The following is an 11,634-nucleotide window of genomic DNA, read 5'->3' as shown; positions in this document are numbered from 1 at the left end:
AATATCTTTGTGTCGTTACCCAAGGAATAAATATTGTTTGTGTCATTGAGGAGACCTTCTTGCTCCTCATATCACTAGCACCGCACGTTTCACACCTGGCAGACAGGTTTCAATTGAATCTCTTGTTCATAACCTAGCATCTCCAACAATGCAGCACTGCTGCAGCACTGCAAGAGTGACACCAGGCAAATCTGGGCAAGGAATAGGTGAGCAAGAGTAGGAGCCAGGTCAGTAGCCTAGATACTTTCCAATCAGCCTGTCTTTTACACATCTCAGGAAGATTGACTTGAACCTCTGCCTCCTCATTCAGAGGTGGATCCATTACCACCACAAGACTGGCGCCTGAGGCCAGGGTCCCACAGCACGTGGGCCAGAGTGGGACTGATCCCACGTGACGCGCCATCGGGCCCGCCCAGGATTGTCCTCACGTGATGCGCTCTGACCGTCTGCCTCCGCCTCTGAGGTCAGTCTCCACCCACACCCCGCAACTCTCGCGAGAGTCAACCTCGCCGCCCCGCCCCCCTCGCGAGGGTTCGTTAGTCTGCAAGATGGCGGCGCGGGGGAGATCGGCGGAGGATGCGGATTCGGATCCGGGAGAGAGGCCTCTCAGCGGTGACGGCCCCATCCCGGGTTTCAGTGACGCGGATAGCTTTGTGAAGGTTGGTAGTGGTGTGTTTGTGCGGGGAGGGACCCCCGCTGCCCGACCTTCCTTCATGTGTTCTTCATCACCGACGTGGACGGTGGTGGCTAGGTCCATCAGCCGGGGGGAGGAGGGGTGGTGATGGGTGGGGGTGGGGGGGTGGTGATGGGGAGGGAGGGGGGGCGGCTGTCATTCGGGGTGGCCCTGGCCCTGGCCCTGGCCCTGGCCCTGGCCCTGGCCCTGGCCCTTTATTGGACAAATGCCACAAGATTTCATGTGCCCTCGCTCCCCTGACTGTATTCACTGTGGCACCATCTGACCAACTACTGGGTTAGGGATGATCGTGGGCAATACATAAATGAAAGGTCTTCAGATCAGGCAGCTGCTCAGGATTGAGATCTGACACTGGTCCCCTCAATGTCTCTGCCATCGTCACCCATTCAAACCCATCTCCCTTTGAACTGACTGCAATCCGTGCTCTCAGTTCCAATCCTGACTTTGTAATCAAGCCTGTGGTGCTGCTTTTGGGTGGTGTACTGGCCTCTACGTTGCAGAGGTTGATTGCCAGCTCTCGGATGCCTCTTTTCTCCCCCTGTACTGTGACCCCACCATCGAACATTGAGCTGTTGGATCTACAATGGTCACTAACCTTATTTCATCTGGTGATTTCCATCACTGCCACCAACTGTGTCTAAATTCATAGTCGCACAAACCTGCACAGCCCATTTCCACCTCCTTCACAAAATCCACAAACAGGATTACCTGGGAAGACTCATTGCTTTTGCCTGCTCTTACCTCACAGAACTCATCTCTTCCTAGCTCAACTTGACTTTTTTTCCCACTTTTTCTTCCCGCATTCCCACATACATCCACAATTCCTTTGATACTTTACGTTAATTTCAAAATTTCTACTTCATGGGCTCCAGACGTTTCTTCCTCCAATATATGCACAATCCCTTTACTTATCCATCTCCAATCAGGATGGTCTTGGGATTGCAGTGTCGTCTGAAAAAAAAGCTTGAACTGTTCTCATCCTCCACCACCACCCTTCTCCACTTGGCCAAGCTCAACCTCACTTTAAGCAGCTTCTCACTTTCTTCAGGACACCACTCTGGTCATGGGTACCCACATGGAGCCCAGTTATGCCTGTCACTGTGGGTAATGTGGAACATTCCTTTTTCCAGTTCTACTACTTCCTTCTCTCATCTGGAATTGCAAACGTTTATCAACTTTGCTTCCAGTTTCAACCCCGCTCACGCCTTCACCTGGTACATCTCTGAATCTTCCCTTTCTGGGAATAGGCTGGCCACCAATATACACTACAAACTCACTGACTCCCACGGTTACTATCACGATATGTCCTCTCACCCTGCTTTCTGTAAAGACTATTCCATTCTTTCAGTTCCTCCGTCTCTATTACATTTGTTCTGATAATGTCAACTTTGACAAGGGGGCATTCACAAAATGTCCAACTTCTTCTTCACCAGTGGCTCTCAGGGACCCCATTGCTCGTATTTTGGCCCTCACTCCCTCTTCATTTCCTGCACTTTGGCCTTCATGCCCTCTGTTCCCTCTCACAACAGTGTTAGGATTCCCTTTGTCCTCATCTACCGTCCCACTAGCATCCAAAGAATCATCAGCCGCCATTTCCACCATTCTCTTCATCTATCCTTAAAGGCCAACCTGTAATTTTAAAGCAATGTGACTTAATTCTCAACCCACCTACAAGAAGAAACCTATTCTCATTAGACTACTCTTCAAGGTAACTGTTTAATAACTCTTCCCACTTTCAACACATTTAGATTTTAGATTGGACTCCCCACAGTATGGGAACAGGCCCTTCAGCCCAACAAGACCACATGACCCTCCAAAGAGCAACACACCCAGACCCATTCCCCTGCATTTACCCCTGACTAATGCATCTAACACTATGGGCAATTTAGCATGGCCAATTCACCTAACCGGCACATCTTTGGATTGTGGGAGAAAGCTACAGCACCCGGAGCAAGCTACAGCACCCAGGGAAAACCCACGCAGACATGGGGAGTATGTGCAAACTCCACGAGACAGTTACCTGAGGCAGGAATCGATCCCCGGTCCCTGGCGCTGTGAGGCAGCAGTGCTAATCACTGAGCCACCATGCTGCCCTTACATCATTCCTTAAATAAAAAGACCAAAACTGCACATTTGATCTTGTTTTGTTTTGGGCTACCAGATTGCTTTGTGATTTAGGGACATAACATCTAATCAGTCAGTGTATTTTTCTCTCCCCTTTGTGCAGCATGTTTTGGGAACAGTGGTTTCAACTACCAAAGCCTCCAATGGGCTTCCTCAACCTGGTGATGAGTTTGACTTTTACCGGAGTTTCCCTGGATTTCAATCTTTCTGTGACACGCAAGCTGATCGACTCCTGAGCTGGTGAGAAATCCTAACAGATGCACTTTTTAATCAAGAGAACGTGCAAAAATGTGTACTTTAACTTGTAGTTGTCAGAGCAGATATTAACATCACTTAGTGATACCGATATGGAATATTCTAGATTTAATTCCCAGTTTATGTCACATTTACTGAGACAAGACAAGATATCAATTTGGGTGCTCCAATTATTTTTCCTAAAGTTGGAAAGGAGTGAATGCAATTGAATACTGCTAACAGTGGTTCACAGTTGCCCTGTGACGGGTCGGATCTGTGAACATCAGATAATGGAGCTGGAGCATTTCATCACCCAGAAATGTATGAATCTTTGGAATTCTGTACTCCACAGAGCTTTGGTACTCTTGGCCATTGAGTATTTTCAAGGCTGAGATGGATACATATTGAACTGTATGGCTGTTGATAGATTTGTGGATCAGGTAAGGAGGAGAACTTGAAGTCAATGATCAGCGTTAATCTTAATAATTGGCAGAGTAGGCTTCAGGAGCCATATGTCATTCTGCTGCTTCCAATTCTGATATTCTTACGACAAGGGGAATTGGGTTTTCCTTTGAACCTGCACTTTAGTTGTCTGCTAATGATCAATTTCTGGATTTACAAGAACAATACTGGATTATTGCTGGGGGTAATGAGAGAAAAAGTATGGCAGGAATTTTTGTGCTGCTTTGAGTTTGCTGCTCTTGAAGGTACCCTTGTTAAACGGGATGATGTAGTCACTATCCAGAATAGATAAGCTACTTCAAAAAGTGCTATAATCTACTTCTGAATTGAAGTGAGGTGAGCCTTCATGATAGATACCTCATCTATTACATGGCTGAAAAAGATCTGTATTAGAAAGCATCTCAGCAGTAATGTATATATTTGATTCTCCTTCCATCATGTTATTTCCTCGCTAGTGTTTAACAATAAAATTTTATTATATTCAGATATCATTAAGATCGTTCCTTTTGTACTTAAGCTAATTTTTGTGTTCAGACTCGTTGGTTAATTGTGAATTGTCACTCAGACGTTGGTAAAATATGGTGGTGTGAATGTAAAATGTTTGTACTACATCAATCTGAACTAGAATAGTTACTGATCTTATCCTTCAGTCTCGCTTTCAGACAGCAGAACTATAATATTAAAGAAATATCTGGTAATGTCTGTGATTGATGTAATTTTAGGTGATAAATTTAACATCACACGAGTAATGAAAGAGGGTTTTTCCAATAGGGTTTTGGTATCAGTGCTGTTAGTAAGTCTTGTACTCACTCTGCTCTGGATGAACTTGTTATACTGACTTACTATGAAAGATTATTAATTTTCAAAAATTTAATTTTGCAGCATGAGTCAGCTTATGCAGTATCATGGCTGTCGAAGCCACGTCAGAGTCCGTAACAAAGTGACAGAACTGGAGGACAAATTTGACTTGTTGGTGGATGCAAATGATGTTATTCTTGAACAAGTTGTATGTATGACACAGCTGCTATTGTATCTTATGTTTATATTAATGTTTTTGCAGATATGGACCCATGAACTGAGAAAAATGTGTAACAGAATTATCCAGAAAAATGTAGCTGGAATATGTGAATGTTGCAGTTTTTCCAAGTATGATTGGATACAGTGAACTGATATTGTATGAGTTGCAGTAAATAATAAACAATATTTGAGTTGCTCATTAACATTTTCACTTCAAAATTGTACCCAAACCATTTTTATTATACTGTGATTTATTTGTTTCTTTAATGAATTACTCAAAGTATTTTCCTGAGTCCAGTCTATACTTTATACAGGAAGGAGGGAGAGATGAGAGTAAGCAAGACATAGAACTCAAAATACATTTGTTACACATTTACTCTGACAACTAAAATGTTGGATTTTTTTTTAATGAACGGCATATCCTTGAGAATTTTAATCTGTCTAAACTTCCATGTCATTTGAACTTTCCTGATCTCTTGTTGGATTTATCATTTTAGGGTATTTTACTGGATGAAGCTTCAGGTGTGAACAAGAATCAGCAACCAGTTCTCCCAGCAGGACTTCAACCTCCAAAGACCATCATCTCCAGTTGGAACCGCAAGGTAAGTTTGGATTGATTTCTGTTGCACATGGGTCAAAAAAAGTACAGGCACTAAGTATGCAAATACTGGACTTGAATTGGCACAGTCACGTGTCTACTTGCAATCCTCTCTCAATGAATAAAGCATTGGATTAAGTAAAAGTGCACATCACTAGTGAAAAGCAGCTCTTAATATTTTCAATGCATTCCCTTTGTAGAATACTGAAATGAAGAAATCAAAGTCTGAAACGTTCCGTCTGTTTCATGCAAAAAACATTCCACGACCTCAGGTGAAGTTCAAAGAGAAGGTCGACAATTCCAACACTCCTTTTGTGCCAAAGCTCTTCATCAAACCCAATGCCTTGAAGCCACTCCCTGCAGGTATAACCCAGTAAGCTTACTAACCTGATGCTGATGTAAATAAGGCCTGACTCAGGTTGTTTGACAAGCATTTCTCGGCTGCGGTTTTTTTTAAAAGTAAATCTGTAGATCAAAGTTTATTTTGTGTGGTCAAATTAGTGCTTACAAAATGGGATGACAGCTGGTTAAAACTGCAATTCTCGAAATCATTGAAACCAAAATTCAGAACACAGTTGTTGGTAAAATGTATATAGCTTATTATTTCTGAGTAAATAAGTTATGGTATTTTGTTGAAAAATTTAATCCTCAGCTTTGAATTTCTGACATTTGTGCTCAAATATCTGTTTATCCCAGTCTTCAATGTATCCAACAATGCATAATCTGTAACTCTGAGGTAGAGTAACAAAGATTCAGAACTTTCGGATTAGTTCTTCCTTGTTTCAGTCTGAAATTATTTGTCAGATGACTGATTCTTCACCTGCCTTTGGCTTAGGTTCCTGACCTGGTGGAAACAATCTTAATGTCTACACTATCGCGCCCCTTCAGGAACTTCTGTGTTTCAATTACGTCAACCTTTATTCTCTGGGAGTTTAGAAGAACATAATGCCAATTTCTTCAGCCTGTCGTAATAAGACAACTTTCACCTAAGAAACAACCTATAAAACCTTCACTATACTGTCTAAAATGCAAGTATACAGTCTGTTCTGCTATAATGCAGTAGTTCCATTCTCGTGCAATCCTGTGCTTCAAGAAAATTGTGTAATAGCAGCACCATCTAAACTAATGGGGTTGGAATCGCATTATAATATACACTTTAAATATTTGCGCTCTCGAAACCATGTCCCCAATTGGTCAATCGAGTCACAGCACATTTACATTAACAAAATAAGCATTATAGGAGAACTACCTGTATTCTTCGTTAAATATGAAGAAAACAACTACTCACAGTATTCTAGATGTTGTCGTCAAAGCCCTGTACAATTGTAGCAAGATTGTAGTCCAGCTGTTTTGCAGTAAAGGCCAACCTAGCATTTGCCCTACTTGTGGTACTTGCACATTTATTTTATGTAATTTTATGACCACACTCAAATATCTTGAACATCCACCTTTACAAGCTTCAACCTTTCAGAAAATATTCTGGTCTTCACTGCTTGACTAAAAAAAAAATTTCCAACTTTCCCACATTATACTCCATCTTCCATTTTGTTGCCCACTCCCTTGACCTGTCTATTTCACTTTGTAACCTCTGAGTATTCCTGACAGTTTCTTTCCAAATAGCTTTGTATAATTAGTGGGTGAAGATTGGGGCTGACGTAATGCTGAACTTGTGTTTCCCCTTTGCTGAGGCACACTCTTAGCTGAACTTGGACTTAACGGAAAATGGGGAATTTGGGTAAGATGTCTTACCTCCTCTCCCAGCCTGCTTCGTGGAAAGGGGAGGATGGGTACACGTCTGCCTTAGCCTTATTCTCATTCTCATTCTTATGGTTCAAAGGAACGAATCATAGAGTGATCCCGCATGGAAACAGACTCTTCGGTCCAAACAGTCCATGTGGAACATAATCCCAAATTAAACTAGCCCCACCTACCTGCTCTTGGCCCATATCACTCCAAATCTTTCCTATTCATGTACTTATCCAATTGTCCTTTAAATGTTGCCATTGTGCTTAAATCCATCCCTTCCTTAGGAAGTTCATTTTACATGCAAATCATCCTCTGTGTAAAACGAAAAAGTCCCCTCATGTCTTCTCTAAATCTTTGTCCTCTCAGCTTAAAAATTTTCTGGTCCCAATTTCTAAATTGGGGCAAGGCAAATTTTGATGGAATTCAAACAAGAGATTACAGAGGTTGATTGGAGTACAGAACAACCTTGATTATCCGAACATCAATTATCTGAATTTCGGATTATCAGAACAGGATCTCAACGTCCCGTAAAAGTGCTATCCATTGTCTGTACAATCCATTATCCGAACTCTCAATTATCTGCCTGTCTAGTTCGGAGGTTGTTCTGCAGTTTGTTTGCAGGCAAAGGGACCTCTGGCAAGTGGAAGGGATTTAAAAGTGAGATGACACGCACGCAGATGACAAGCAACATGAGTTTGACTGGGACAACACTACTATCATAGGACAAGCCAAACAAAGACAGCCAGGGAATTCCTAGAGGCATGGCACTCATCCACAGATTCTATCAACAAACACATCGACCTGGACCCAATATACCGGCCACTGCAGCGGACAGCTGGAACTGACAACCGGAAGCGGCAAAAACAAACCACTATAAATGCCGGAGGAAACATCACAGAAGCGCTTCACAGGAGGCTCCCAAGCACTGAGGATGTCACCTAGACAGGGGACGAAACGTCTGCAACACAAATTCCCAGCTCAGCGAACAGAACCACAACAAAGTGAGATAGCTAGAGTTTAAGATCTGTGTGTACCTGTGAGGGTGAATGGCAAAGTTGGCAGGAATAGGGAGCCCTAGATGATGAGGCATGTTGAGGCTTTGACCAGAAAGGAGGAGGAGGTGTGGCTCAGGAACAGGCAGCTGGGATCAAAGGAATCGCTGGAGTTTAGAGAATACAGGAGTTTACTGAAGAAGAGAATCAGGAGGGCAAAAGGGAAGCATGAGATAACCTTGGCCGAGAAGATTAGGGTGAATCCAACGAGGTACTTTTAAGTATATTAAAGAAAAAAAACTAACGAGAGAGAATAGGACGCCTCAAACACCAAAGTGGATATGTATGTGTGGAACCACGGGAGATGGGAGAAGTTCTCAATGAATATTTCTCCTCTGTGTTTACCATGGAGACAGCCATGAAGACATGAGAACTTGGGGAAGTTAGTGGTGATATCATGGGGACAGTCCATATCACAGTAGTGGACCTGTTTGATGTATTAGAATGTATGAAGGTGGATAAATCTCCTGGTCCTAACCAGCTATAAATGCAAGAATACTGCAAGAGACAAGAAAAGAAATTGCGGGTGCCCTGGCTGATACTTTTATATCATCGTTAGCCACGGGTGAGCTCCCAGAAGCCGAGAGGGTAGCAAATGTTGTGCCGTTATTCAAGAAGGGCTGAGAAAACCCTGAGAACAAAGACCAATAAGCTTAGCATCTGTGGTGGGTAAGTTACTTGGGAAGATTCTGAGAGATAAGATATATATGGATTTGGAAAGACAGGGTTTGATCACGAGTAATCAGCTTGGGAGTGAGTGAGTGGGAGATCCCTCCTCTCACATTTGATGAAGTTAACAGGAAGGTTGACGAGGGCAGGGCGCTAGACATAGTCTGTATGATTTCAGTAAGGGATTTGCTAAGGTTCCACATTGTAGGCTGTTACGGAAGGTTGGATCGCATGGAATCTGGGACAACTGGCAAGTTGGATACAAAATTGGCTTGATGGTAGGAAGCAGAGAGTAATAGTGGAAGGATGCTTGTCGGACTGGAGGCCTGTGATTAGTGGAGTGCCCCAGGGGTCGGTGCTGGCCCATTACTGTTCTCTATATTAACGCTTTTGGAAGAGAATGTACAAGGCACGATTAGTAAGTTTGCAGATGACGCTAAAATAGGTGGTATCGTGGTCAGTGAGGAAGATTATCATAAATTTCTGCAGGATAAACTGGGGAAAGTGGGCTGAGAAATGGCAAATGGAGTTTACTATAGATAAGTTTTAAGGTCATGCATTTTGCAAAGTTAAATCAAGGTAGGAGTTTCATGGTGAGTGGCAGGCCTTAAATAGTGAAGTGGAACAGAGGACCTTGGAGTTCAGGTTAACAGTTCTCTGAATGTGAAGTCACAGGTAGACAGGGCAGTGAAAAAGGCTTTTGGCACACTGGCCTTCAGCAGTCAGGGCATTTAGTATAGAAGTTGGGAAGTTATGTTGCAGTACAGGACATTGATGAGACCACACTTGGGGAATATTGTGTTCAGTTTTGGTCACCTTGTTATCGAAAGGATGCTATTAAACTGGAAAGAGTGCAGAAGAAATTTATAAGGATGTTGCCTGGATTCAATGAGTTATAGGGAGAGGTCGGACAAGCTGGGGCTTTTTTCTTCATAGTGTAGGAAACTGAGGGGGAACGTTATAGAGGTGTATAAGCTCATAAGAAACATGGATAGAATAAATGCACTCAGGCTTTTTCTTAGGGTTAGGGAATCAAGAACTAGAGGGCGTCAGTTTAAGGTTAGGGGGAAAGAATAAAGGGAAACCTTTATAGAATGAGCTGCCAGCGGAAGTGGTTGAGACGGGTACATTAACAACATTTAAAAGGCATTTGGACAAATACATGGATAGGAAAGGATTACAAGGATATCGGCCAATTACAGGGAAATGGGGTTAGCGTGGATGGACATTTTGGCTGGCACGGAGCAGTTTGAGCTAAAAGGCCTGTCGCTGTGCTGTGAGACTCTATGACTCTAGTTTTGAAAACCTTCTTCCTTAGAGAAAAGGTACCTACTATAGACCCTGTCCATGCGCCTCATGATTTTATCAATCTCTCTAAAGTAATCTCTCAATCTCCTATGCTCCAGTGAAAAAAAAATCCTCTCCAGCCTTTCTTTATAGCTCAAACCCTCCATACTTGTCAACATCCTGTTAAGTCACTTTTCAACCTCCTTCAGCTTAATAATATCCTTCCTATAACGGCGTGACCAGAACTGGACACCGTTTTCCAGAAGAGGCCCCACCAACATCCTGTATGACCTCAACATGTCTTCCCAACTCAAAACTAATGAACGTGCATTGCACTTTGAGAATTATATGCTATTTAAAAAAGGGGACAAAAACTATGCACAACTCCAAATGAGGTCTCTCTAAGGTTGTATGTAACTACAGCACAATATATCTTTATTCCTGTGTTCAAATCTCTTAGCAATGAATGCTCACATGCCGTTTGCTTTCCTAATTGCTTGCTGCATCTACATATTAACTTTTAAATGACTCATAAACAAGGGGACACGAGTCTGTTTGCATACCTACACTTCCCAAACCCTTTCCATTTATGTAATATTCTTATTTTCTGGATTTCCTATAAAAATGAATGATTTCATAATTATTCACATTATGTTCCATCTGCCATCTCACTCACAACTTATCCAGGTCCTTTTTGAAGCCTCCTTAAGTTGTCCTCTCAGCTTGTATTCCCACAAATTTGGTGTCATTGGCATACTTGGAAATCTTAGTTCAAATCATTTGTATAAATTATGAACAGCTGCAGTCCTAACACTGATTCTTGCAATGCCCCACTAGTAACAGCCTGTAATCCTGGAAATAACCTATTGTCTGCTTTCTGTTTGTTAACTAATTTTCAGTCCATAATATATTTTTCCCCAATCCCATTTGTTCCAAGTTAATTTAGTAACTTTCTGCATGGGATCTTTTCAAAAGCCTCTGAAAATTCAAATATAAAAAAATGCACTGGTTCTCAACATACTTAAAAAAAAAACTGCAACAAATTTCCCATGTTGAATCTAGCCAAAGTCACCATTCTTTTCTGACTGCCTTATTGTATCCTTTATTGTAAATTCTAATATTTTCCCTACTACTGAAGTTAAAATAATAGGTTATCAATTTTCCCTCTAATAGTGGGGTTACATTTGCAAACATTTGCTATTGAATATCAATTTGATTGCAAACTCTTGTAGGAAATCATCATTACCTGCCAAATATGTGGTGACTTGTTTCCCATCAGCCTCAGCCTGCATGTTGTTCAGGATGTGTCAGCCTAAACTGCTTTATGTTCTGTAGTTTGTGAATAAAGCTCCACACTGAAATCATTGACAAATGCCCCCTTTGATGAATGAGCTGGAGATAGTTGGGTTGAGGAGATTGTTGCAAGAAGCTCGTATAGTGGTGTCCCGTGAGTGAGATGCATGTCTTCCAGCAGTCAGAAAAAAAGATCCTTTATCTCTTTTAAGAATATGCCCAGCCAAGAGAGTGTATCCCTGATTGTAATTAACTTCAGCTTTGCTAGGGCTCCTTGACATCACTCTCAGTGAATTGATGCCTTGATGTTAAGGGCAGTCACTTTAACCTCATCTGTAATTCTGCTGTTGGTCCATACTTGGATAAATGAGTGAGGAGTTGAGTAGCCTGTTGGGACTCGAGCTGAGATGATTGCCGTGCAAGTGCTGCTCTTCAGCACTCTGAATGGTGCCTTTCAT

General features: G+C 42.3%; 1 protein-coding gene across 1 annotated transcript in view; it reads left to right on the top strand.

Moving 5' to 3' along the window:
- Nucleotides 1–540: 540 nt before the first annotated feature.
- Nucleotides 541–11,634, top strand: part of exosc10 (exosome component 10) — a 62,339-nt gene continuing 51,245 nt past the window's right edge. Inside the window, exons 1-5 of the mRNA XM_060851800.1 lie at nucleotides 541–659; nucleotides 2,922–3,058; nucleotides 4,397–4,520; nucleotides 5,029–5,133; nucleotides 5,330–5,492. Coding sequence (XP_060707783.1) covers nucleotides 549–659; nucleotides 2,922–3,058; nucleotides 4,397–4,520; nucleotides 5,029–5,133; nucleotides 5,330–5,492 — 640 coding nt within the window. The 5' untranslated portion in view covers nucleotides 541–548. The remainder of the gene's footprint in view (nucleotides 660–2,921; nucleotides 3,059–4,396; nucleotides 4,521–5,028; nucleotides 5,134–5,329; nucleotides 5,493–11,634) is intronic.

This window comes from Hemiscyllium ocellatum, chromosome 37 (genome assembly GCF_020745735.1).
Source record: "Hemiscyllium ocellatum isolate sHemOce1 chromosome 37, sHemOce1.pat.X.cur, whole genome shotgun sequence".
NCBI classification, from domain to species: Eukaryota; Metazoa; Chordata; class Chondrichthyes; order Orectolobiformes; family Hemiscylliidae; genus Hemiscyllium; species Hemiscyllium ocellatum.
This window is presented reverse-complemented; position numbering and strand designations above follow the sequence as displayed.